The sequence below is a fragment of the Drosophila serrata genome, unplaced genomic scaffold (assembly GCF_035046125.1).
Source record: "Drosophila serrata isolate PLE 108 unplaced genomic scaffold, ASM3504612v1 contig_272, whole genome shotgun sequence".
Lineage (NCBI taxonomy): Eukaryota > Metazoa > Arthropoda > Insecta > Diptera > Drosophilidae > Drosophila > Drosophila serrata.
In genome coordinates, this window is record NW_028257170.1 from 11,798,704 (window position 1) to 11,826,558 (window position 27,855).

The following is a 27,855-nucleotide window of genomic DNA, read 5'->3' on the forward strand; positions in this document are numbered from 1 at the left end:
GCGTTCTGTTCTTAAACTTTAAAATTAATGTCGCTATATACATCACGTCTTTACAATGTGTCTATCTATTTTCAATTGCAAATGTTTTATGATTAACATCTTATATGATCAATATTTCAGTCTTCTATCTATTGATTAAAAAAATGTTAAGTATTATTGATAGTTCACCATTTAGGTAAGTATCTTAAAATTTGTAGAATTAAGCTAATGAAACCCACACTATACTTGGTTCGATTTTTACTCTTGCGGAATCAAATTTATAGCTGCACTTGCCTGAGATTTCCATCATAAATCATCGAGCTCTGGCCCAAAACAAAACAATAAGCCAGAAAATTCGTGGGCTGACAGGAAATTGCTAACAAGCAGCCAAAGATCCCGACTTCTGATCTTTCCAGCGGTGCCCAACCTCCAATTGAGTTTTGTGATTAGGCCATGCAATGGCAATAGCAGCGGCAACGCCATCCGACAACGAAAGCGACAACCATAAATTAACACCAGTTCGCATTAATTATTTCAAGTCGACAACGCAACCACAAAAACGCCCCAAAAGTGTGTGCAAAGAGTGTGCAAATGCTCTTCCCATTAAAATATGTTAAACTATACTCAAGGAACTTTTTTGATAAACAATTGCTTAGCTTGCTTAACAATATTAATATTAATATTAATAATATTAATAGAAAAATATAATAGAAGAGTAATAATATTGTTCAATTGTCAGAAATATGAATCGATCACCGAAGACCGATTTATTATCGTTGCGATTCATATGCGGTAAAAGGATATTTGATATTTTTACAAATTATTAGAAACGAAGCCGTAGTAAGTACAATAGCTTAAAATTATACTTATTTCAAACTATCTTTATGAATAATATATATAAAAAGATAAACAAAATAATAAAAAGGATTCTCTCATAATTTGCAAAATTATTTCGATAATATTCAATTTATAAAAATTTCGTAAAACTTTACGATATTATCGATATCTCCTGGATATACATACCTAATTTCTTTTCAAGACATTATTACTTTTAAGTGTTCCCAAGGTCCTTACAATAGTAGTTTGATTATTAACTTAAGTTTGCAATACTAAACATTTACTGTCATTATTTTTAGCTGCTGTGTAAATCGAACTACTCCTAGTAAGGGTATATTAGAAAAACGCGTGCGATTTGACAGCAAATTATGCGAATGCAATGCAATGCATAAGCCAAGCTGGCACTTCTGAGAATTGTCTCTCGAATTTGTTTAGGCCGCTAATTGCTTTTGGCCAGAGTTCACTGGGGCGGAGAGGCAGAGGGATCGAGCTCGGACTCGATCTCTGGCTCTGGCTCGGGATCCCACCCGATCCTTAAAAGGCGTGCGTGTCAGCGGGGCAGCTTTTCCACTGACGACTCCGGCGAGCCCCAAACCGGATCTAAGTCTCAAGAGTCGCAGATACACGAGTCCACTCGCAGTATGAGCGCAGATCTGACTCATTCAGACATTCAATGTCGGCGAACGGAGGCGGCGCCTAATCTAGAAAATTGTAAATTATTTAATTGGGAGCGCTGCTGCACGCCTCTGCAGCTTGGGCTCTACACAGAGAGTCTGAGAATCTGTTGCACTCCGGCGAGTTTGAGGCATTTCTCACGCGTCTCAAAGTGCGCTAAGTGATTCCGCGGCGCACTCTCCGTTTATGAGCATCGCTTTTTATTGCCATCACTTTGGCCTGGCTTCGAGCTTAGATCGAACTGGTTCGCCTAGAATCCATTGCGATCGCAATGTGGGAGCGATTTGCATATTATAAGCAATCAATTTTTTGCCACTCTGCCGCCTGGCACTTGGTCCCTGATCGCACTCAAGTCGCTCGAAATCCAAGTCAATGCCATACGCAGCATTTAGTGGCGGTGGCCAAAAGTGCGAGTGCCCAATCGAAATCGAAAATCGCACCTGTAATTAGAATACCCGATCTGTGGTCGAACTAGTTATGCATGAGATTAGCCAAATTGGATTAGCCGCCGTGTTGGTCAAATGCAGCGCAGCGGTCGTTAAGAATGCCGAGTGCCTAATCTGTGTTAATTATGACAAATGTTTACGACACTCGACTAGGTCGAAATGTGAGCGTGGTTGAGGTGCCTCCGAAGAGGGTCGATCCTTGAGTTACCTTCCACGAATGCAAATTACATAAATCAACCTTCCATATGAGAGCACAGAGCAAACTGTGAATCGATTGGCCCCCGACAGTATGCTCCGTAAATAATATTGTTTACAACTACTTATGGCATGCAGCGACATCCGGCTTATCAGCTGTACTTGAGTGCAATTGGATTGTATTCTATTATTGCCTAACTTGTGTCAAATTATGGCATTTACTTTATAAAGCTACACTAAATAACTGAGGTATATTGGTGTTATTTTTAAAAGGTATCTTACTGGTCCATCCGGCTCAAAAGACCAACATCTAACAAAATCAAAGAAGTACTACATCACTGGTTCAGTTGTTGCAAGGAGCTTTATTTTTTAAGCTCACATAGAATTGAATCTTTATTTTTGGTCTAGATTATTCTGTACAATAGGATGATATAAGTTGTATGACAAACCAATATATTGAGTAGGATGCGTAACGAATAGCTTAATTTAATTAGTGTTTTCCAATTGATCTTAGCCTGATTTTTGTTTTTGTTTGTTTATAAGCATCTTTATATTGATGAGCTTTATTACCGATATTCATGAGATTTTATTGGTATAAAAGAATACAGCAAGCTCAAATAATAAAATATGTATGAGTATGATATTTTATATTTATAGTTGTATAAAGATGCTTATGGATATGAAAAATCGTAAGCTAAGACAAGTTATAAACATGGTACACGATGTAATAACTGAATCTTCAGGTATAGAATATACTTGATGTACCGAGTATTGAATATTGAGCAAGTCTAAAGTACTTTAGTTATAACCACTACTGGTTACCATATGTATTGTTTCAAAAAGTGGTTTTAAATTGTAAATTGTACTCAAAATGGAAGTCCCGATGGTCCTAATTAAATAGCATGTCCCCTTGCCACCTGATGTCATTTAAGCGCTCCTTATGACCGCATTTAATTAGCTGTCCGTTGAGTCTGAAGTCTTGAAGTCTGCCACTCGATGCCAGTGGCAGCCATCAGCCATCGCCGCCACATTGTCCCTGACTTGGCGATCGACACCGCATGCCGGGCAAATCAATTAAAAACACCCAGCTGGAAAAAAGGCAGACACACAGTCCTGGCCAGACGATTAGCGATGTGAAATCTAGGCGAAGTTTTGCCGAAATAAAACCAACCATAAATGGCTGGCTGGAAAATTGATTGAGCAGCATACGCGTTGACATTTCAATTAGAAGCCCAGACCAGAAAAAAAGAGCAGAAAAGCCATAGACCACGACACGCAATCGCTTTGGGGTTGGAAAAGAATGCCGATCCAGATCGAGAGCCGGTGGCAGCCGATAAACCTTGTGGGCCAATTAAGCACCGGCCATGGGGTGTTGCATGATGCGATTTTTATCGGAAAAGCCAGCAGAAGCCTTAAGTCCGAAAGTGTTCCCAACTTTTCCCGTACATTTCCCGACTTGGATGGGGAACGGGACTGCCTGCGCTGCTGTTAATTGAACATGAAACATGTTTCGGGCTGTCGGGCAGCCTTTTTCGTTGATTTTTGGGCTTTTCGCGAACAGTTTTCGCAATTTGATTGAATTTTAATTTTTCAACATTTGCAAACGCAAGCCGAAAAGTCAGCTGCGCCGATTTTAACCTACTTCAGGCTGATCGCCGGACGAGTTTAGTTCGCCGCGCCACGCATTTGTCACACACACGCATGCGCACGCGCACAGGTCTCGCGGGTTGCGTAAGTTTTGGCGAAACGAAACGATCTGCAGCCAGCTCCATGGATATGGATACAGATACAGATACAGATCCAGCGAGCAGCTCCAGCTCCAGCTCCAGCTTACAGCTGGCCATGGCTGCCCCACGACCATGCCTACTTAGCATCATGACGAAATCAAAGCGCCAGCCTCCCCCCGCGGGATTTTAATTGAAAAATCTTGATTTTCGCCCCGACTAGATCATTTACATTTAACTTTGTATCGCGGCGAATCCTATATCTAGATGGTTTGTCGCTCATTCAATATCGCCATGCGTAAACAATTTTATTTATACACAAACCCCATGTGTACATATTTTTTTATAAAATCACCAATTTTATGTCTCTGCAATCTGCCGATCTCGCCCAAGAATTCTACGAGAGTCCGAGTTACAAGCCCAGAAAAATATTTGCCTGTATCTCGAACCAGTTTTAGTTAATGCTAACTAGAGTGCAAATATTGCGTGTAGTTTTAAGAAAGGCCGACGGGCTTGGCTGGCGCACAACATGGCGTATGCGTGATGCCAGCGGGGCAGTCGATGGAACGGCAAAAGCTGCAGGATAAGACACTGCTACCGCTTTCGAGGCACAAAATTATGACTTTAGGTAGCCCAATGGCCTGGGTTTATGACTGGAAAAGCATTTTCCGCACCTCGTGTGAAATTGCTGCCAGAGACGTGGCCAGTAAGTTCGTGGGCGACGTCTGGACTTGGCCAAAAGGCAAAATGGTTTAGTAATCGCCAGATTGTGGATTGCTTTATTACATAAGGTGGCTGGTAAAGGAAAATATAATTGTGGGAAATTGATTGAGTGGTTGTTCCTAAGGAAAATATATTTATTATTGGTATTTGCCTTATTATTTCGGAGGAACACTTTATATAAATCAAATGAAAAACTGTCTAAGAGAAAGTTATACATGCCGCAGTTAGAACAAATTGCTCTTGAAGGTACTTTGTAATCCTTAGGTTTTGTAAGTTTATTATTTGAATTATTCTAATTATTATTATATAATATGATACTATATAAAATTAAGGACAAGTATTGAGGCAATACATGAAATTTCATCCTGAGCACAATTATTTATTGTTTTTGTTGTTAAACCACTAAGTAAGACTATAGTTAAGGATCTTTTTTCTTATGCCTTTCACAAAGTTTCGAAATGTGCTCTAAGTATCTTATAACCATTAAAAGAATATTTATTATGGCGTCAACACTGCACTTAATCATTGCCATCACAGAATAAGGCAAAAAACATAAGATTTACTTTGAATTCCCTGACTTGTCTCTTCAAATCGTTATGTCAGCCATGCGATTTATCAGCTCTCTTGGCCCATTAAGTCGGCCGTTTTCTTGACATCCACACACACCCCCGCTCCGAGGGTGACACTCGATGCATAGTGACCTTAATTGCCCACAAGTCAACACTTCGGCCGTATCTCCCGGCTATTCTATTAGCCACATATTGTATCGTATTATGATGTGGCAATGCGCCTTTTAGCCAACTAATGCACAATCAAGGCCCAAGGCACGCACACCACATACACTCGCATGACTGCACTCTCACACACATGGGCAGACACAATTTATTGATAGCGACATTAATACCACGATTCTTGCTTTATTTTCTACATTGCTCTCCATTTTTTCTTAAGTTTTGACCAGATTTTTTCGGCTTGGGGGTCTGGCGTATGTTGCGTATGGATTTATTTTTCCAGAGCTACACGCAATGCAGCGATTAAAATCTAAATCAAATTAAGTCGCTTTAAAAGCATACGAGTATGCAAAAAAATAACTAAAACAAAATACATATAAAAAATCTGAAAATAAAACTGTGGCGAAAAAAAACACAGACTTGGCCAACAATGCACCACGCGCATTTTGCGATCGGTTTTATTTTTGAGCCGAGGCGTTCGCGACTATGATCTAATAAAACGTTAACGTTACCCACTGAGGCTGCCAGCGAAGGTGGGGCCAAACAATTGGCCAGGTCGGGCAGGTTGCAGTTTCAGTTTTCTGTTTTCAGTTTTCTGATTTCAGTTTTCAGTTGGGAGAGAACAAAGCTAGCTCAAACAGTCATCGATTCTTCATCTGCACGAGCCAAAAGTCGACTTTGGCAGTCACTCGGCTCTTTCCTTGCAGCTAGATCCATTTTTTTCGATCCGATTCGATTCGGTTTTTCATTTCTGCTACAAATATAGTGGCACTTTTTTGTCGCTTTGTCGCCAAACTGGTGCGTGGCTGCTGCGCATGCGTGCGAGTGCGAGCTTTTCGCGAGTGTTGGCCAACTGACCGAACGTATATAAGCGATTATAGGGCCGGGCTGGCCAACAGTCCAGTCCAGTCGGCCGCGTGGCTCTGCTCTACATCCCGAATCCGATCCGATTCGATTCGATCCGATCCGTTTCGATACGATCCGCGTTGCGTTTTTCCAACCGCACTTTGGATAATTCAAGCTGCTCGAAATTAGATCCAGCAAAGATCTAGTCGCCCAAGGATTACGCACAGGAATTAAACCCAATCGAACTGTCAAGGATCGCCAGCTTGTGAATTCTTTTTTGAAAAGTGCCAATGCTGTGTAACTTAACAAAGAATCTCTATAGTTTGTGAATCCTTTAACAATCCTTAAGAGTGCAGAATTCGAATAGTGAAATAATGAAGGTGGGTCCTGCTAGAAAATACTGTGAACGGTGGCAAGAAAATATAATAAGGACACAACAACAGTTTTATATGTTGTTAAGATATAGAAAAGTTATTAAAATTGAATGTAAATTTTAAATTAACGGACCAGTAACTATACTTAGTGCTGTTTAAATAATTTTTTATTCAAAATAATTTCATAAGAAACAAATAATAATATAGCGCTAATATAAAACAATAAAATAATCAATGACAGAATAATTTTAAAACAGAAAACTTACAACAAAGACAAATTACCAACATACAGCAATTTAATTTGTGATTTAATAAACGAAAGAAGAATCATTATAAATTTAATATTCTAGACATGCCAAATTTTTACAGAAGAAATATTTTCTGAAAGCATTCATTATTTTTAATCAATTAAATTTGGAATAGCAAATATCCGCCATTCAAGACGTATCCTTACTACCGTGCTATTCAAGAGCATTTTTAATGATATACTCCGACTCATATCAGGTTGGCAGAGGGGAGGATACGTGTCTTAATATACTTTTTATTATCGATTTTCTGAAATAATTTCAATTAAAATTTTAAATAGTATGGTAATATATAATAAATTATATAATATTACGGCTAAGGAAGTGCGAATTTCGATCTACCAATTGTCAATTGAATAGAAAAAAGAACAAATTACTGTAAAACAAGAAAGGAAGCTAACTTCGGCACGCCGAAGTTTATATACCCTTGCAGATAGAACTTCTATGAATAGGAATCCATACAATATAAATTATATACATTTGTGTTAAAAAACAATGAAGTAATACCTGCTATCACTTCATTCACCTATGCATATTATATTTGTAGTTTTACATTCACAGATTTGCATTTTTCCTCTACATCGAACGATCGTTTGTATGGCACCTATATGATATAGTCGTCCGATTTTCATGAAATTTACCACAAAATTTAAGACTTAAATTAAATGCCTATACCTAAAATTTGATGAAAATTAGTTGAAAACTGAAAAGGTTATAAATTTAATTGTATAATTTCTCGTATCGTTCCTATGGGAGCTATAGATATAGTAGTCCGATTTTCATAAAATTTTATGCAAAATTGTAGAGTATAGTAAAATGGCTATATCTCAAATTTGATCCAATTCTATTGAAAACTAAAAAAGTTAAAAATTTGTTTGTAAAAATTTTCCGAACATTCCTATGGCAGCTATATGATATAGTCGTCCGATCCGGCCCGTTCCGACATATATACGAGTGAGAGTATATAGAAGGATAACTACAAAGTTTCATTCAGATAGCTTCAAAACGGAGAGACTAGTTTGCGTAGAAACGGACAGACGGACAGACGGACAGAAGGACAGACGGACAGACGGACAGACGGACAGACGGACATGGCTAGATCGACTCGGCTGTTGATCCTGATCAAGAATATATATACTTTATATAGTCGGAGGTGCCTCCTTCACTGCGTTGCAAACTTCTGACTGAAATTATAATACCCTACAAGGGTATAAAAACAGTGATATTAATATAAATAGGTAAAGAGAAGTGAAGAGGTCACCATACCAATTATAGGTTCAAATAGAAATATTACTCCACCGGATATTTTGTGGTGTTTTAGAGACTGTAATTTGGTTATTTTTAGATGCAATAAGTATGGCAACCTGTCCCAATTTTTATGTATTTTATTCTCTAAACTTAAATGGATTCAATCATAGCAAATTATATTGTTTGTTTTGTTTAAAAATATACGTTATTCTATTTTTAGTGTAATTATCTTATTAGATTCAAATTTATTATCCATATATGTATATCTTACCATTATTCCATATATATTCCATATATATTTCGAAAATGTATAATTTTTCCAAATTTCTGTTTAGTCCTACATATTTCCTCAAAAATCAGCTTTGTAATTATTATTGGTCCACATCCCTAACCGTTTCCTTTTTAGTTCCATTTGGTGGCCCTTTTGGGCGTACTTGGCGCTGTGCTGGCGGACCCCTCACCCACTTTGGCTCCTCCGATCCTGCCCTGTGTCCATGCTACCACTGCTGGCTACTCGTACCCCCCGCCGGCGGAGGTGAAGTTCTCCATCTCGCCCGGGGTGACCAAGTATAGCCAAAGCCCGGCGATTTCCACATACTCGGAGAACGGACATATTCTGCACACCTCGGTGGGCAGTGGAGGCGCCTCCTACGAGTCCAGCGCCGGCATCGACGGATTGTCTCACGGTGGAGTGACCCAGATCAATAAGTACATAGCCCCGGTACAGAAGGCTCTGTTCACACCCTCGGCGGAGTATGGAGCGGGTATAACCTACGCGGAAAAGTCCCCGGCTGCCAAGTACGCAACCGTGGTGCCGTCTGGGATAGAAATCAAGAACCTGGTATCGCCAGCTATCACCAAAACCGTTCTAACGGCTCCCAAGTTGGACAACTCATATTTGCCACCGTCTCCGGGTATCACCAAAGTGGCCACATACACCTCGCCGGGATATAGCTACAGCTCGGCCACTCCCGGAATATCCAAGGTGGCCACATACACGGCTCCGGCTCCCTCAAGCGTTCCCTTTTATGCCCCACCGGTGACCACGAAGGTGGAGACCTACAGCTCGCCCGGATACGCCTACTCCAAGGCCACTCCGGGATACTCGAAGGTGGAAACCTACAGCTCCCCAGGCTATAGCTACGGACAGATCTCGCCTGGAATCTCCAAGATAGCCACCTACTCGCCATCGGTTTCTTATGCAGCCCCAGCGATTGCCAAGGTGTCCACCTACTCCGCTCCAGCTGTTAAGTTGGCCACCACTTCGTCGTTGCTGTCCTCCCATGGAACCGGATACTCCGCCAGCTATGCTCCTTCCATAACCAAGTACAGCCAGGCGGCGGACGTGTCCCACCAGTACTTCTCCAAGCCAATTGTGGCCGCTTACCCGGCACCAGCTCCGGCCATAGCTGCCTACTCTCCGGGACCGGCGATCACCAAGGTGGCTGCCAGCTATGGGGGTCATTCTTCAGGAGCCGTTTCCCATCAGTATGTCTCAAAGCCCGCTCCGGCCGTTGCCCACGTGGCCAGCTATGCCGCCCCAGCGGTGGCCACTTACTCGTCTGCCCCTGCGGTGGCTACCTACTCATCCGCCCCGGCAGTCACCAAACTATCCGCCAGTTTCGGAGCATCTGGATCGGGAGCCATCTCGCACCAGTATGTGTCGAAGCCGGCAGTGGCTATTTCAGCGGCACCAGCGATAGCCAAGGTGGCCACCTATTCCGCTCCAGCAATTTCCAGCTACTCTACTGGGCCAGCCATCTCGAAGATTGCCACCTATGCCGCCCCCACTGTGTCCACCTATACGTCGGGTCCAGTGGTGTCTAAGGTAGCATCGGGCTACGGAGTCAGTGGATCAGGAGCCGTGTCCCATCAGTATGTGTCCAAGCCTGCAGTGGCCATTTCAGCTGCTCCTGCTATTGCCAAGGTAGCCACTTATGCCGCTCCAACCATATCCACTTACTCGGCAGCTCCAGTGGTTGCCAAGGTGGCCACTGGATACGGAGGCAGTGGTTCCGGTTACAGTCACGGCGCCGTTTCCCATCAGTATATTTCCAAGCAAGCGGTGGCCATTTCTGCTGCTCCCGCAATTGCCAAGGTAGCATCCTATGCAGCCCCCGCCATCTCCACGTATGCCACAGCTCCAGCTGTAACCAAGATTGGGACGGGATATGGACATGGAGCCGTCTCCCATCAGTACGTGTCCAAGCCGGCGGTGGCCATTTCAGCTGCTCCTGCCATAGCCAAGGTGGCTACATACGCAGCTCCTGCAATCTCAACGTATGCCACAGCTCCTGCAGTCGCCAAGGTTGCAACCTACGCCGCTCCGGCGGTGTCCACTTACTCCGCAGCTCCTGCAGTCACCAAGGTGGCCTACAGCCAAGCCGCGGATGTGTCCCACCAGTACATTTCAAAGCCTATTGTGGCAGCCTATCCTGCAGCTGCGCCAGCAGTGGCCACGTACTCCTCCGCTCCGGCAGTCACCAAGATTTCAGCGAGCTACGGCAGCAGTGGATCTGGAGCTGTGTCCCATCAGTATGTTTCGAAGCCCGCAGTGGCCATTTCAGCGGCTCCTGCCATCGCCAAGGTAGCCACCTATTCCGCTCCCTCCATATCCACTTACTCGGCAGCACCAGTGGTAGCCAAGGTGGCCACCGGATACGGAGGCAGTGCCTCAGGATACAGTTCAGGAGGAGCTGTTTCCCATCAGTATGTTTCCAAGCCAGCGGTGGCCATTTCAGCTGCTCCTGCCATCGCTAAGGTATCTGCCTATGCTGCTCCAGCAATCTCCAGCTATGCCACAGCTCCAGGCATCTCCAAGGTGGCCACCTATGCTGCTCCTGCTATCTCCACCTACTCAGCTGCACCCAGTCTCACCAAAATCGCAACCAGCTATGGCGGATCTGGCCATGGAGCCGTCTCCCATCAGTACGTATCGAAGCCCGCCATTGCAGTGGCGCCAGTGACTCCGGTCCTCTCCAAGACCTACTTGCCAGCGGCTCCGGTTCTCTCCAAAACCTACCTGCCAGCTGCTCCGGCTATCGCCTTGCCCACTAAACAACTGAACACGGGCTACGGAATCAGCGGCTCAGGAGCAGTATCCCATCAGTACGTATCGAAGCCGGCGGTGGCCACCATCTCAGCAGGTCCTGCCATAGCCAAGGTGGCTACCTATGCAGCTCCAGCCATTTCCAGCTACTCCACTGGACCTGCCCTCTCGAAGATAGCCTCCTACGGCGCCCCAGCCATTTCCAGCATCTCGGCTGCTCCAGCCATTGCCAAGGTAGCCACAGGATATGGCCATGGATACGGAGCTAGTGGATCGGGAGCTGTATCCCATCAGTATGTGTCTAAGCCAGCAGTGGCCATTTCAGCAGCTCCGGTAATAGCCAAGGTGGCCACCTACGCAGCTCCAGCTGTGAGCCACATATCCACTGGACACGCCATCAGCGCTGCTCCCGCTTTGGCCACTTACTCAACCGGTCCTGCCATCACCAAAGTCTCCACTGGGTATGGAGGAAGTGGCTCCGGGTATAGCTCGGGAGCAGTATCCCATCAGTATGTGTCGAAGCCAGCTGCAGCAACCATTGCAGCCGCTCCAGCGATTGCCAAGGTGGCGGCCTATGCCGCCCCAGCTGTGGGCCACTACAGCACAGGTCCTGCCATCACAAAGATCGCTTCTCCAATTGGACTGGGACTAGGAGCTGGTCTGAGCTATGGGGCCAGTGGACACGGACATGGAGCCGCCTTGCTGGGTGCTCCTCTGACCAAGTTGACCTCGGCTCCGGCTTACAGCCTGGGAGGTAAGCTGGCCAGCAGCACCGCCTACGGAATCCATGCGGGTAAGTGCTATCCTTCATTATTTTATTCCTAAATTATATTACTTGTAAATTATATTCCTATAATGTGTCATCTTGCAGGTAGTTTGGGTCACGGTGCTGGTCACGATGGCGGCTACTATGGAGCCATTTCCCTGGGACACGCGGCGGTGTCTCCAGCCCTCAACTATCACGGTCTGCTGACCCATGGATCTGGTCTGGCCCCAGCAAGCTCCTCGCTGTCCCATCTGGACTCCTCCCTCAGCGGATACTCGCACGGAGTGGGTGGCATTGGACCCTTAGGGGCGGGTTTCTATCGCTATGCTCCCAGTGTGCCGGCGCTGACCAGCCACGCCCCTGTGGCGGCCACCGCCTACCTGAAGTCAGCCCCAGTGGCCCAGCCGGCCTTGCTGAAGGTGGTGCCCGAGAAGCATCTGGAGCACTTTGTAAGTGATTTTTTCTCCATTCCTGTATAAATTCGAATACTAAAGTGGCCCACAGGATGCCCACCCACGATATGCATTCGAGTACGCCGTCAATGATCCCCACACGGGCGATAACAAGCACCAGAAGGAGGAGCGCGACGGAGATGTGGTCAAGGGAGAGTACTCCCTGGTGGAGCCCGATGGCAATGTGCGCACGGTGAAGTATTACGCCGACTGGGAGACGGGCTTCCATGCCGAGGTCATCAACAGTCGCGATCAGGGCAAAATAGTGGCCAAACGTCAGGCAGCAGCCAAGTCGTGAGGTGAGCATTTCTTTATAAGACATAACAATTTGCTTCAATAAGGAAAATAAAACGAATAGATTAATTATATTTACTTTTTTTTAACTAATTTAGTATAACTAACAAAGTATTGTTATAACTAACATATTTCAATTTAAAGAGATGCAACTCAATGTTTGCACAATATTAAGGTCCTTAAGAATCAAATAACCTTTCATTGACAGTTCCCAAAAACAACTTTCTTAGCTTAAGGTCCAGGGTATTTTAAAGTCAAATATAATATTTACTAAATATTTAAATATAAGTTACACTTACAATCATCAGCAGTTCTTGAAAACAATTTTGTCAGCTAAGATTACATTTATTTTTAAGTGGCACATGTATTAATTTAAATTTAATCCAAAGATCTTTAGTATTGGGACAGAGCCATATTAAAATATTTAGACCCGGATATTATAATAAATTTTACCTCTCGATTTTAGGATTCATTTATATTTTAACAGCATTCATAGGTTTAACTATTCAATTTTTAACAGGGAAATATTATAATACTAACTAAGAACAAAAAACAAAAGATTTCTTTTAATGTATCTGAAGGATTTCCAGCTCTAAGATCTTGATTTCTCGTTTAGCATAGTGTTAGTTTTTATTTCAGTAAGGGAATTACAAAATAAAAATTAAAATCAATAATACCAAAGGTATATAAACAAATAAAAAATACCTTTATACATTTATATAATAAATAAGTAATACAATAGTTTTAAGAAATTAATCAGTGTCATGTGCCATTAAACAGGCAAGTGTACGTTCAAAACCACTTTAAAGGTGTCTGGCTAAAGTAAAATAATAACTTACAATTACATTTAATATACTCTAAAGGGTAAAATAAATGAATGAATTAATGAATAGAATTAGGAATTTGTTGAACCTTAGTTGGTTGTTGTGGTTAAATCATTATTTTTTCTTTTTTTATCAATTTAATTTATATTAATTATTATCCATTATTATATCTATCCCATTTAGCTCCACACAGGTCGCAATTGTTTGGTTCGTTCTGCAACTGTAAATAGCCTCAAATCCACAACCTTCTTCTCATTAAACATTAAACGTATTTATGTAAATCCCCTCAACGACAACGATGCACCACAACCACGATGTCACACGGCCGCCATGATATAATGTAACATATGCAGATATCCAACCACCAACTATATACATACATACTTCCTTCCCCTCACATTTTGGATCCCCGATTCTGTGCTCATGTGATAAGCGTTTCTGCTTGCGCTGCTCTCATCTCAAACTGCGCGACCCCGACTACTTTCCGAATATTGTACATAATGGATTGCATATTGGTATACCTTGTAAAGTGTTTTAAATTCAAATAAACGACATTTAAGAACGCCACAGTCGAGGATGCTCGACAACGAGATTAATTGAATCACTGATCACATCACTTTATTTGATTTCAGCGGTTTGAAGTAACATTTGATGAATAAAAGACATTTCCGCTAATTTGTCTAAGTCAAGTAAGTTGGTTTATTGCCCGATAAACACGACATGAACTATAGAATTGTACAGTTTTGCATATATATGTATATATAGGAGTTTATGTATATAATAGCTAATATTGTACAAATAATTATAGATAGAATTTCATACTATTTGCAAGCAGCGAATCACAAATATCGTTTGTTATGACCGAAACACACTAACTAATGTGAACTAGAAACTGGGACTGAATGCCAGCCGCAGATCGTCGCTTATGAATAGCCCAAAGTCTGTGCTCTTGGCCCGATGCGGATGCTGGGTGCAATATGTCTGGAAGATATGTCGCAGGATGCGGCTGCCCTGCAGCTCGATCTCCAAGCGCCGCTGACTTCCCGCCCCTCCCATGTCAAGATGGGCCAGCAGCCACTGGTTCTTCAAGGAGCGCAGGTCCTTCTCCAGGTTGGTCAGCTCCTGACTTCCCCTCTGGGGGACATGCAGCGGTTCCAAGGCGGCAAAAGTCTTTCTCATTTCGCTGCCCTGCAGCTGCACGCGCAGTGAACGCTCCTGACGGAGAGCCTGGTGCAGCATGGTCATCTCGCGGTTGGAACTAATCGCAGTGCTGGTCACACAGGCACTATCCGCCTGCTGCTGCTCCCGCCAGGTCTGCTGCGCCTGCTCCAGAATTGAGATCTTATCGGCCAGTATGGTCAAGGCCTGTCCCAGGGCAGCCTCCTTGGCCAGAATGGACTGCTCCAGGTGCTCCACAGCCTCTGCGAATCCGGCGAGCACATGGCATTGCTTGCTGAGCTGCTTCTCGGCCATCTCCTTGCGGATCTGCAGCTCGGAGAAGTCCTGCATCTTCATCTTGGCCATGTACTTGAGGCTCTTAATTTCCTTGTCCCGCTCCCCAACGGTCAGCTCAAGAGTTTTCACGTCCTCGTAGTGGCGCTTCACTTGGGCAGCTCGTTCCTGCAATGTGTTGCTTACCGGATGACGCACATACTCCGTGTTCACATCCGTGGATTCTAGGAGTGCAAAAAGCTCGTCCAGCTGCTCTTCCAGGAGTTGCATGCACCTCTGACTATAGGCATCCACCTCCTTGGGCTCCTCCGCCTCCTGGCAGGCAGGAGCGAACTTATTGTAGTTGAGCACCAGCACCCTCCACAGCTTCTCGTGGGCTATGCCCCCGTTGGAATCCTTGCTCGCCTCCCGAGCAGTGGAGCCCAGCAATCTGATAAGTGCACCTAGCGCTTCATTGGCCTCCAGGATTCGTTGGTACCTGGCACACTGCATTCCCGTCCAGGAAGCTGTCTTACTGCTACTCAGCTTCCTCTGCAGCTTCTTCAGTTTCTGCTTATGGGCACAGCTCGTCTCCATCAGCAGCTGCATGCAATGGAAGGAGGCGGTCTGCTCGTCTCCCAGCTGGATGATGGTGTGCATCAGACCTGCGTTGGCATTCACAGCATCCAACCCTGCTTCGTACACCTCAATGAGGGTTCCATACAGCTGCTGCTCGTCCAGGAGCTCCACCAACGTTTGAGGCGGCATTAGGTTCTGGTGCAACCCACTCACATAGTGAAGAACCCTCTGGATGGGCTCGCAGTTTGTGTGCTCATCCAGTTGTCCCGTTTTCAGAAGGCGCACGAACTCATCCAGCTGCTGCTCCTGGGCTTCCAGGTCACTTCGGTAAATGGCCGCATGGGTGCACAGCTCGTAGTCGCAATGGTTGAGTCCATGGCGGAACTGCTGGAGCACCAATTGGAGGCTCTTCAGCAGGTACAGGCACTGCGACCGGAAGATATACCGCTGCACGGAGTAGCCCTCAAATATGGCATCGCGCCCTGTGGCAAGAAGATATAATATTATATAGAAAATGAAAATAAAATTTGCGAAATAAATGTAGATAAAGAACCCTCACCGAATTCGCAGGCCGCGGGAAACTTTTCGTTGATGGCCTGACACACAATGGTCAGTTTCTCGTTCATCCGTTCCAGGAGAAGCATGACCAGCACCACATCATGCTCTCCTCCCCGCAAGAGGAACTGCTCGGGAACGAAGGCGAGGACATACTCCAAGTGCTGGCACTGAAGCCTCAGCTCCACAGCCTTAATCTGCTGCTCCAGAGCCCTGCCATACGCCTTGCTCACACTGAAGATGTGCTGGTAATCCGTCTGGCTCTGATTGGAGGCCTCCTCCTGCTGCGACTCGTTGGCACTGCTGAAATCCTCGATGGACAGAGTGCCATCTGCCCGGACTTGGAGTTGCTCTTGAAGTTGCCTAACCAGGTCACGGAATTTCATGATGGTCACGTCGCGATCATAGAGGCTCTCCATGGCTGCGTTCTTCTGCTGCTCCAGAATCTTCACCTGACCAGCCAGCTTATCGATCTCCTCGCGCAAATCATTTTCCTGCTCCTGGTTACTTTCAATAAGTTGCTCTTGGATTTGTTCCAAGGCCTCTAGCTCGTAAACTTCGTCCTCCAGCAGCTTGACACGATCTTCCAGCTCCAGTTTCAGGCAAGCCAGTTGCGTGACCATGGACTCTGCTCCCAGAGAAGCGTCCACTTGTTCCTTCAAATCCATCAGCTGCACCTCCATGTGGTCCACCCTTCTGCTGAGCAACTCCTTGATATTCTTTAGTTCGTTGATCTCCGAGTGCTTGGTCTCCAGTTCCTTGTGCGTGCGTTGACTGCTTTGCTTCTCCTGGGCGAGAGTGTCCCTTAGCCGAACCACCGTTTCCCGGAGCCGTTGATTATACTGTTCTAGCCGAAGGAACTCGCCGGCGGATTGTGGTGTTCCACCAATTCCCACTTGCTTCTCATTCTTTTCAATGCGCTGACCCATCTGCTCCTCCTGCTCAGCTTTCAGGATCTCCACGTCCAAGCTAAGTTCGTCATTCCGCTCTTGTGCCATCTCCAGTTCCATTTGCAGAGTCTCCATCCGTTCCTCCGCCATTTCCTTGTCCAGGGTGAGCAGCTCGATGCTCTCGGCTATTTCATCTAGCTCCCTTTTGAATTTGGAGGAAACGTCCTGAGCTTCCCGTAGTTCGTTCCGAGACCTTTGGAGCTCCCTTTGCAGCAACACCTGCTGAGTCATTATCTGTGACTTAAACTCCATGAGTTGCTCGTTATGAATCCTCATCCGCTCCAGCTCCAGTAGCTTTAGTTTGTCTTCGCTCTTCTGAACTCTCAGTAACTGAAGTTCCTCCCTCAATTGCCGGAGTTCCGGATTGTCAACCGGAGGAGCTGCTGTGCTGGGTGTTCGTAGAGCAGGTCCCGGGGTGAACTGCGGCCGCAGAATCTCCAGGAAACCCGGTTCCACAAAGGCAGCAGGCGCTGCTCGTTTCACACAACTCGTCGGACTCATGCTCGTCTTGCTCCGTTTCGGGGCCAAGGCCAGGGGCACCGGCATGGCCAATGTCAACTGCGCCGTTGAGTTCTGAGCCTGAGCTGTGGTTGGCTTTGGTTGGCTGATCCTAGTCGGTCTTAGCTGCGTGTACGACGTGGATCGCCGCTGGTTGCAGGTCATTGCTGGCGGTGTGAGTTGCTTTGCAGCCCGCTGCTGGGCCTGCAACTCTCCAATTGTGCTGGTCTGGAGCGGATCGGTAGACTCTCCCTTGGCTGCATCCCTCGCTTGCTGTGCTTCTTCCGGATTTTTAACCGGGTCGCTATCCTTTTTTACAGATTCAGTGGGATCCTGGGACTCCATCTGCCTGGGAAGCTCCTTAGATTGCAGTAAAGCTGATGCATTTTTAGAAGAACCTTTTACATCTTCCACGACCTGCGCTTTCTGATGTTCAACTTCAGGCACACTTGAGTTCTGCAAGGGAAAAATAATTATTTAGCATATCATATTTAATTAATTGTGATTAAAACAGCTAAGAAGAAGCCATGTTCTTAAGTTCTACTTGTTCCCATTAACCTAATTACAATGTGTTTTAAGTCACCTTTGGAAGCTGTAGGGGTTGCTGCTGAGCTGCCAAAAACTTCCCAGAAGTCTTGGCCAATGTCTGATCTCGGGGAGAGTGAGTATTTCTGGTCCGGTGCTGCGGTGACGCTGGACTTGAGGGAGCTCCCTTCGCTTTGCCACTAGGTCCGGCCATCGGATCCCTCTGGTTATCCTGCAGGAATAACAGCAGTAGTATATACATTTACATCCCACTTTGACCTTTCCCTTGGCATTACTCACATGCTCCTCCACGGACTTCGCCCCACCACTCCGCCTCGTGAGTTTCGCTCGGGCCCCCTCACGTTGCATTTCATCGGCTTTTTGATTATCCGCTCCTTTGGGCAACTCCGCAATCCTCACCAGCTGCTGGGCACGCACAAAAAGACCGCAGTTGGTGGGGCACTTGAAGTATACATTGCCATGGATGCTACCATTATTCTTGCCCAGCGGCTCGTCCAGAATCACGCCGTACCAGAGGCCGGCGGCGAAGTTAGTGCGTCCCACATAGGCGACCTTACCTTGCAGATGTTTACCCGTTACCTCAACGCGCTGGCCAAGTTTCGGTTCCCGGGGGCTCATCATCTAAAACGCGTGTCTTACGTCATTTTATGCACCTGACATACTGTCCAGTTGGATGAGCCGATGGCGTGTGTAATCCCAGTTAGCAGCTTGCAAAACTGCACAACTGAGCAAAACCGATGCGATGGCAAAGGCGAGGGCGAGTCATCATGTGTTGCGGGCCCCACCCCGAGGAAATTATTTCCCGAGGCGCAGGCGCCAGAAGTGGGCTCATTTTCGATGGGGTCAAGGGGTTGAAAGTTCAGATGGTGACCGGCCTATAGCAATTTGATTTTACTTGACTTCAAGCCGTTGATTATGTTTCTTAGATTACGTTATAAATTAAGGATTTAGAGCATCGGCAACGCTTGGGAGTCTTCCCGAACCCAAGTCCTACTTAAAATAAAGCTTCCGCTTCGGAATTTATATAGTGAGAAATATCTAAAATACAATAATTATCGAATCTTTGATTTATCGAGTTCTTAAATAACGAAATATATCGCATTTAATATTTAAATATACATGAATAATATATAAATATTTTGATTGATTTATTGAACCGATATTCGTAAAAATATCAATATATCGTTACTTTCTGTCATATACTTGCCGAAAAGTCAACAATATTATCATATTTCCTGTATTAATCTTCATATATCTGTAATTTTTGTACTTCCATTAAATCTCGTTCTGTTTTATAATTTCTTCAATTCTAACTTTAATTTACAAATTATTTACAAACAATTTTAAAGTCCCCTCACTTAACACATGATCAAATACATTGAAACATTACATGAATTTATTGCTATTGCGGATTAACATTTTGAAAAGAGACCAGAAGCTATTGTCTACATCGAATGGATTTGGTTGTGCCTTCATTTAATACGTGTTGTCTGCTCAGGACTGGATAGATTCCATTTAGAAGACGTTGCGACAAATGGGACATGTGGACTTGCTGCTGGTGGTGAACCATTTATACTGAAAGCAAGAAGATTTGTAAACATATAAGATTGCGGAAACGTGTTCAAAAACGCTTACCAAGCACGGTCCATGGAATTTCTTTTTGCAAGTCTTGCACGTAAGCTTTGGCAACTGGCAAGTATCCTGGTGGATGACGGTATAACACACATAACACTCTTCCACGCCCTCAAACTTCTTGTCCAGATTGTTTTTCCACATCGTTAGCCCATCGTAGATAGTGCCATTCTAAATCAAACAAGATAGAGGAAAATATATTTGAATAACATGTTGAGTTTTTTAGTTTTAGTAGCGTTATTCACGTACCTGATGCGTAAGAAAGATAGTCAGCTGCATGCCCACATTTCGGGATGAGGACCGGCCACCGATCTGCTTGCCGCACTCCACCTTCACGGCCCCCAAGGGATAGTTGGGAGCCAGAGTAATGACCAGCTCCATGCGGGCCTCATCGATAGCATAGACCGCAAGCACTTCTCTGGTGGAAGAGTGAACGGTGACCTATGGATTAAAAATGAAACGATGATGATATCGCGGTATCTGTGTATAGTGATTTAGACTAGAACCCAGTAGCCTGGGTTCCTTCAGGTTAAAAATGAAAAAACAAGTGCGTTTTTTCTAAGCGAAAGAATTGAGCCTGGTCAAGAGTACCATGTTGGCTCTTGAGCTTTTTCGTCTTTTTGTCGTCATTTTCCTGCTAATCAGCATCATAACTGTGTTTTCGCTTCGCACTGGCATTAGTTAGGTCGATTAAGGAATCAAGTAAAGCCTGCAGTCTCTGCGCCATCACTCACTCACCTGCATATTCTCGTGCTTCTCCTTCCGATTGGCGATAGCCTTGAGCTCCTCGGTGCAGATCAGCGAGCTCACGTAGTTGGTGGTAAGGTTATCCACAAAGTTCTTCTGCCTGGACTGTGTAGCATTCCACCATCTGCGCACCACGGCAGGCAGCTTGCGTAGCACCTCCGTGTACAGGTGACAAACATATCGCTCCAGTGACAGCTTTCGATCTGCAATTGTAATAGAGCGACATAGAGATTGATCAGATCAAGGCAAGCCACGTCAAGCTGTACTTCATTTTCTAGCAGTGTCTATAAAGAGAAAAGTAGTGTGTTCGATCGTCCGTAAACGTTCACTTCGTATACTGCTTTTCTCTATTTTCGGATTTGCATTCCATTCCATTGACAATCATGGCTTCCGCAAAGCCATTTAATTTCAACGAAGAAATTTCCGAAGTGCCGCCGTCGAAACGCATGCAGCTGAAAGGCGAAAAGGCCACGGTTGCTGAGGCAATCAACTTCCTAAAGACGCAATGCGAGGTACGAGCGGAGCACAAACCGGTGGATCCATCCACAGCGGAGGGGCCCACGGTGGCGGATGAGCTCAATGCGCGCCTGGCCATGGTCCACGTGCGTGAGTCGAAAGCTAAGCGCATTCGCCGCCTGGTAAAGTACCCAGCCAAGGAGATGCAAGGCCTGTATAGGTAAGTGCTTCTAGGGACTACTCCAAGACATTCTTTAAAGGTTACACCAAAGATAGCAGATATATACGGAAGTTTATATATGCATTACTAATCCAAAGTGTCTAAAGATATCAATAGATTTTCTTAAGCGGAGTTTAATTCGCTTCAAAGAGATCTTGATAAATTAGAATGTTACGCTAATGTTTTCGAAACATTTTTATGACCGACAGGTTTATTTGCGTTTGCCCACGCTACCAACCCTGCTATGTGCCTAGTGAGCCTACGGGCCAGATCATCATCGACAGGGACGTTTTGTCGCGGAAGGAGCATATCTGCTTCCTAGCCACCCCAAAGAAGGACTTCATGTCGCCACAATTGGCGCCGGGGGCGCAGCGCCCGCGTTACTACACAAAGAAGATCATCGTCAATCAGTGCACAGCCCGCGTGGAACGTCTGGCCGATCCGCATCCGATGCGAGTGAGCGACACGTTCAAATACTTTAAGGACTACCTGTCGCCGCGCCACATTGCCGCTCTGGAGAACCAGATGAAGCCTAAACCACCGGTGGAGGCCATGACCATGGAGAGGGCTTTGGAGTACATGGAGGAGGAGATCCGACAACGCAGAGCGGCCAAGCGTGTGCATAAGCGACGCTGCAAGGGCCTCAAGAAACGCATCCTGCAGCGCCAGCAGAAACAAATGCAGAAAATCATTTGCGTTCTTTTTGAGGAAATGAAGGACTTCCTGCTTAACGATCAGTTCATAGTAGACGAGAACTCGCCCCTTTGCTGTATCATACTTGAAAGGCTTAGAGAATTTACAGGCAAGTATTATTCCAGAGGAGATCCCCAGTTTAATGTCACTTGCTTATGTCCTTAATATCCTCGACAGATCAAGAGTTCTACACGACAAGTAACTTGCGAGAATATCAACGGATCCTCGCTAACAATCTGACCGTTTGGATCAACAAGTTCATATCGAACCTGAACATTTACCTGACGCCGCAACAACAGGCGCCCGAGCAACGCCCGATGCTTGCCTACAACGATCCCGAACAATTCGTTCCCTTGTCGGATTACATTTCGCTAAGCGAAGAACTGGGCGTCGAAGAGATGGTTGACGATACAGAGCCAGAATATGGTGACTATGAGTATGGCGAGGATTATCTTCCCGATGTCCTCAATGCTGCCGATGACTTATCGGAGGACCAGTAACTAAGGCGTAGTGAACTTACCCTTCATTTGAAGCCAAGTGAGCTCTTTGTAGACGCCGTTGCTGTGTACCTTGTTCCCGTGATTTTTCAGAATGTCGACTGGCATGGCGCGGAAAAGGAAGTGTAGAAAATTCTGTAATATGTCGACGAAATTTTATAGTGCGAACCCAAATCATAAGTACAGTTTTAGTACCTCTTCGTATTTGTTATCATTTAGCCAATTGGTGTAAACGGCTCTCAGGGCAACTGGAGACTTGGCACACGCATTGATGATGCAGTCCCATAGGAAAAGGTAACTCAGCGCATCGTGTCTGTCAATGGGCTCGAGATCCTCCAGCTCGGTCAATTTGAAAGTGAACTCATCCAGGTACTTTCGTATCAAGGCATCGTAGCGTGTCAAGTAGTCTTCGAATCTGTTGAGGAAGTGCCACTTTGTGATGGTGGCACTTAGGCTTTCGCTTTGCTTCTCATTCAGTTCAATATCGTCGGCCACAAAGTGCGGCGTTAACTGGCGCAGAGCATTCACTGCACCCAGTCGAACCGAGTGCTGGGAGCTGTAGAGCTGCTTGAAGAGGAAATTGCAGAGATGGTCCAGGGTGATTTGGCTGTTTGATTTACAGAACTGGAAGTAAGAGAGTCAGAATGATTGGATTTATGTATAGCAATTCACTTACCCCATAAACAAAGGTGTAGTCCAGCAGCTCTAAGGCCGGCGTCAGACTCTCCAACATTGCCTCGTAGCAGGCCTGGAAGCCTGGTTCCACACTAGCCTCGTGGGTCAATTGATAGTAAGCCTTAAAAAGCACCACACTGACTTCCTTGGCAAACAGAGAGTCCCATTCGTCGATCACATTCTTAAGTAATTCCGTTGAACTCTTTTGCTTCTCTGATCGAATAAATTCGATCAGCGCGCCAAACAATTGATACACAGCCACTACGAATAGGCAAGTCTTGAAAAGAAAATAAAGTAGTGATAAATATTTCAATTAAAATCCTTAACAACAAACCTTTGGGTCATCAAATTGAGCTATAGATTTGGAAACAGTGAGAACCCAAGAACTCAGACCAATGCGAATGGCATCCCAATTTTTGATACTCAGCTCGTAAGGGAACCGTTTAAGAACTTCAGTTAGAAGTTTGATAAACTCCACAGTATTTATAACCGATTCAAACGGCTGCTTTGGTAACTCCCTAAAAATTAATCATGAAATAAGCATGGCATCAAAGTTATTTGGGTTAACATTCTTACACATTGTAGTGGAGCAAATCCTTCTGAGTGGCTTGCTTTTCTCCAATGCTGGTCATGAACTGCACCGCCGATACAATGATATTTCGATCCGTCTTTTCGTTGACCTCAGCCTCGAAATTGTTAAGGAGTAGGGCATGGAATACAGCGGCCTTCACCCAAATCTCAGGTGGTTCTGTTCGCATTATAGCTGAGTTGAGACTGAGGGCTCTCTGCGAAAGCCTTGGCAAGAGATACTGGAAAAAGAAACAAAATCAATGTCGGCATGCCGTAATGGAAATCAAAAATTTCTCTAGCATATCCCAAGAGCTCTCACCTGCAGTGCCATTGTGTACGATTTGTGAGCTCCTTGGGAAACCAACGATTCGGCGAGAGCCTCATGAAGCAGAATTGTCGCGCTCTCCTCGAAGGCCGCGTATTGGGGACAGAAGGTAAGGTAGCTTAGAAGACGGCAGCTAATTACACTGTCTTGCTGAGTGGCCGACAATTGGAGGCGATCTTTTACTATGTCAACTAGCTCACTACTGTTGCCCATAAAGCTCTTGACCTTCTCCGATAAGACCAGCACCAATTCCTGCAATGAAGCCTCTAACTCGGACACTTCCAGCCAACTCTCTGCAGTGCCAGCTACTCGAATACACTGGAGGAGTTCGGCAATCAAGGACTCACTCCATTTTGTGAGAACATCGGCGTTTGGATCGCAGTAGTCCTCGGTTAGCTCATCTTCGGGATCGTTTGTCGTTTGAGGTGGAGGGAATTGATAGACCAGTTTGTACAGTGTAAAGAAGTTAAGCGTGGAACGTTGGAGCAGCGGGAGGATTTCATTGATCTCGAATGAAGCACTCTCGAAGGGAACTCCTGCACTGACAGATCCTTTTAGAGCGTCCAAGAGAACGCAGTGATTCTCAAACTGCTTTACCTTTTCGCCCGTTTTCAAAGGAGATTCGAGAAGAGCTTCTATGGTTTCATCTATGCGAGTCAATCGCTTCTCCTCATCCTCAATATTTTCGGTGGAGCAAATAACAAACTTGGCCATCGCCTCTGCCATTCCATCGAGATTATCGGCCTTCAAATCGGCGGTCCTTGCCAAGTCCTCAACTATACCGGCACAACTTTTTAGCGTATCACTATCGACTTCAATATCTTTACTGGACAGCGCATCCTGCCAGCACGTGGTTATCTCCCAGAGAGTGTCCTCTGATAAATACTCCTCCGGCCGATGCTGCAAGCTAAACTTGAACAGCGTAAGGAAGATCTGCTGACGCACACCCAGCGACGAGTTTTCGTTGCTGCAAATCACAGGCATTATTTGGGCAATAAAGCTTCCACACACTTCCACCATGTCATCGACCAGTTCCGGCTGCTCTAGAGGACCGCACATGGCCAGCAGTATTTTATCCACAGTCTCAGCATTGATGAGTATATCTCCGGTGTCCGTTTGGAAGAAGCACTTATGCAGAAGGTTTAGCTTTTCCCGATCATTATCAACCACAACCTCGTCGGCTATCCGAGCAATCACGCTACCAGTATCCGAACAACTGAGCATCTGTCTTACAGCGGGCTCCCGGCAAAGAGGATAGGAAAGCAGGCGATGAAGCAGAAGGCTCTGTACTCGATGCTGTTGAAGCTGTAAAAAAAAAAATAGTTAAACAATTTATTTAATGAAATTTAAGAATTAAGAGCACACATTTTGAAATACATTCCATTCTCCCAAAATATATTTTCTTACCAATGAACTGATAATAACAAGATAAACAACGCCCTGCATTAGATTTCTCATATGCAAGCGACAAGCGCCTCATTTAACGTCTAGCTATCTGGCTCGTTGACGTTATTCATCTTGTTACTAAAAGACCTTTGTTCTTACCTTTAACAGAGTGTTTTCAATATATTCAAAACGCTGTTCTGGTTCTAATAGAAGCAGAATTTCAAAAACGATCTCAACAACTGATTCGCGGGCCTCGTCATTTAAGGAATCCAGCAGGAAAACAAATTTATCGAGCGCTCCATGTAGGTCCCCGCGATCTGTTAGACTCTTGTAGAACGGGGCATCCGTAAACATTTTCGTAAGAGTGCGAATTTGCTCAATATAACGAGAGGAAGAACTGCCACTGGCTTTGTCCAGGCAGATCCGCACAAGCTTCACAACCAATTGCTTCAGTTCCTTCTGTATAAACGCTGCTGCTTCCTGAGCCTTTTTCACCGGTGTGGTAGGCTCACTTTTCTCTACCTTTCCTTCCAGTTCCTCCACAAACTTTACACTAGGAGACTCTAGGCTAGGATTGGCCATGTGTAGATCGTGCACGAGAAGCAAGACATGCGAGAGTAGCTGCTCGTTCACCTCCTCAGCCGCCAGATCCTGGGTGACCAATTCAAAGATGCGCGTCCAGAACTGATTGAGCAACTTGGCGTAAAGCCCACCATTGTCCAGGCCATTGTTGATCTGTCTGTCCCAGAAGGCAACCAGCGCTGAGCTGTGCTGGAAGAAGTTTTTCACATGTGCGCTCTCGCTTTTCAACAGCCAGCCAATGGGTTCCAGTACATTGTTTTGGAGCAATCCCTCAGCGAATTCCTGCTCTCTCGGCTCTCGCTTCTTGCTGTTGTTGATCTGCTGGATCAGGAATCGCAAGCACTCGAAATAGGTATTGTGGACTACTGTACAATCCGACTTGGAAAGTGGAGGATCGAACTTGCCAGTAACGGCCAGCTTTATGTCGTCAAAAAAGCGTTGATAAAACTCGTAAATATCTAGATCCTGTAGGGCAGTAGGTGTTATCTTGGACAGAAACGGTAGGATGTTTGGACAGATGGCCTGGGCATTGCGATTGAAACCATTCCGAAGCAGAGACGACAGTTTTGGAAGGAGGGCTTTCCGAATGTTGAGGGGAACGAACCTGGTTACCGAATAGGGATAAGTTAGTAAACTAAGGCCAATCAGATATATTTAAGGTATTATCTTACCAATCCTCGTAGTTATTTTGAAGGAGCAAGATGCAGCCCCAAATGTGAGGAGCTACCACAGGGTCAGCGTCGTCTATGAACTGGAAGCAGAGCGTAATCAACTGCGCCTTTTGCGGAGATATCACATCCAAAAGGGCAACCGACGACAGGACATGGTAGATGCACTCAAACCAAGCTGCTCTGTATGGAAAACAAAACAAAAGCTTGTAAGTTTCTATTTAAAAGCAGCTCGTTGTGAGGTAATTACTTTATGGCCGGTATTTTGTGCTTTGCAAAGCTCCAGAATTTTTGGTGCGCCACCAGCGTGCTGAATCCCTCCTTTACTTGGCTGAGGTCCTCCGTCTGTGCCGTTTGTTCCAGGAAGAAGGACAAAACCTTCATGCTGCTGATAACAACACGCTGGTACTTCTGTTCCGCCTCCTCTGTCGTGAGACTCTTCCCGATGGAGAGCGTTGCTGCGGTGTGAAAGGTAAGATTGCGGGTGACGTACTCCAAGATCTCCAGCTGGCAGTGCATGCACACTTCCCTGGTGCGATTCGCACTGCCGGCGAAGGTCTCCCTAAAAGATTGGCCCGCAATGCTGGCGGCCGGAGCGTAGGTATCGAAGCGACTGCCTAACCAGACGGGAACCAGCAACTTGAGGTATGGGGCCATAGCCTTCTTGCACTTGGCCATGAGCAGCTGCAGCACCGTCTGCGTCAGCTCCCGGACATTGTGCTCGGGGTCACTGGCCAGACTCAAGTAGTACTTGGGCCACAGGGGCAGAATGCTCTTCAAGGTCTCCACGTCAGACTGCTCGATGAGTTCCTGGAGTTCATGCAGCGCCTTCTTCTTGGTCATCGGGTCCTTCTTAGAAAGTTTGCGAAGGATGATCTGCGTCTGCGGACTGATGGCCGCGTCGAAGCTGTCCGGCATCTGCTCGGCGCTGGCGAATCCCGGAGCGAACGGCACCAGGCCACCGCCATCCGCTTGCGCCGAGAAGCCCACGAAGATTGGCGTGGTTCCCAGCAGCTCCGCAGTCCGACTGCTGCTCGACGGCTAAAAGGGTTGAGGTATTAGTGCATCCTTGAATGAAAAATTCGGTTAAATTACGCCTTACTTTTGCATTATTTTTAGTTCGCGGCGCTTGTTTTGTCTTTCCACCCATCTTCTTCTTCTTCTAGCAAATGCACTTTATCGATAGCACGTGGCGGACCAGGGACACCGATTTTGATTAAAACCAGGTATTCTCGATATTTTGGCTCAGACAGCTCAGACAAAACAGACAGTGGTGTTCCGGTTTTCACTGTGCCAGTTTCTTTCGTATTTATTTTTAAAAACGCCAGAGAGGTTCTCCCACTTTTCAGGAAACAAAACATGTAAATAGTGTTATCA

The 27,855-nt window shown here is 45.6% G+C and overlaps 4 protein-coding genes across 5 annotated transcripts; 2 read left to right on the top strand and 2 right to left on the bottom strand.

Moving 5' to 3' along the window:
• Window positions 1-5,833: 5,833 nt before the first annotated feature.
• Cpr76Bd (Cuticular protein 76Bd) lies at window positions 5,834-14,064 on the top strand. The gene is made up of 5 exons (XM_020960171.2): window positions 5,834-6,536; window positions 8,490-11,925; window positions 12,004-12,347; window positions 12,403-12,649; window positions 13,652-14,064. Exons 1-4 carry the CDS (start codon window positions 6,531-6,533, stop codon window positions 12,646-12,648), a joined length of 4,032 nt encoding a protein of 1,343 aa, XP_020815830.2. The 5' UTR covers window positions 5,834-6,530; the 3' UTR covers window position 12,649; window positions 13,652-14,064.
• A 76-nt stretch (window positions 14,065-14,140) lies between these two features.
• On the bottom strand, window positions 14,141-18,824 carry Dred (Dctn1-related). 2 transcript variants are annotated; one of them, XM_086834505.1, is made up of 5 exons: window positions 18,585-18,791; window positions 18,307-18,468; window positions 18,065-18,238; window positions 16,038-17,937; window positions 14,141-15,960 (listed from the first exon to the last, which is right to left on the bottom strand). In XM_086834505.1, the coding sequence occupies exons 2-5, from the start codon at window positions 18,373-18,375 to the stop codon at window positions 14,354-14,356; spliced, it is 3,750 nt and encodes a 1,249-aa protein (XP_086690631.1). In that variant the 5' UTR covers window positions 18,376-18,468; window positions 18,585-18,791; the 3' UTR covers window positions 14,141-14,353. The 2 variants fall into 2 exon arrangements, with proteins under 2 accessions (XP_086690631.1, XP_020815848.2); XM_020960189.2 differs by having other exon boundaries at window positions 18,307-18,824.
• A 493-nt stretch (window positions 18,825-19,317) lies between these two features.
• On the bottom strand, window positions 19,318-27,741 carry Ltn1 (E3 ubiquitin-protein ligase listerin). Its single transcript, XM_020960873.2, has 14 exons — window positions 27,581-27,741; window positions 26,729-27,519; window positions 26,482-26,661; window positions 25,388-26,414; window positions 23,837-25,147; window positions 23,524-23,756; window positions 23,282-23,465; window positions 22,949-23,224; window positions 22,468-22,896; window positions 22,296-22,407; window positions 20,398-20,609; window positions 19,909-20,100; window positions 19,663-19,830; window positions 19,318-19,602 (listed from the first exon to the last, which is right to left on the bottom strand). Exons 1-14 carry the CDS (start codon window positions 27,626-27,628, stop codon window positions 19,543-19,545), a joined length of 5,223 nt encoding a protein of 1,740 aa, XP_020816532.2. The 5' UTR covers window positions 27,629-27,741; the 3' UTR covers window positions 19,318-19,542.
• Window positions 20,608-22,470, top strand: Rcd7 (Reduction in Cnn dots 7). The gene is made up of 3 exons (XM_020960875.2): window positions 20,608-21,082; window positions 21,292-21,884; window positions 21,953-22,470. The coding sequence occupies exons 1-3, from the start codon at window positions 20,790-20,792 to the stop codon at window positions 22,273-22,275; spliced, it is 1,209 nt and encodes a 402-aa protein (XP_020816534.2). The 5' UTR covers window positions 20,608-20,789; the 3' UTR covers window positions 22,276-22,470.
• Window positions 27,742-27,855: the final 114 nt, after the last annotated feature.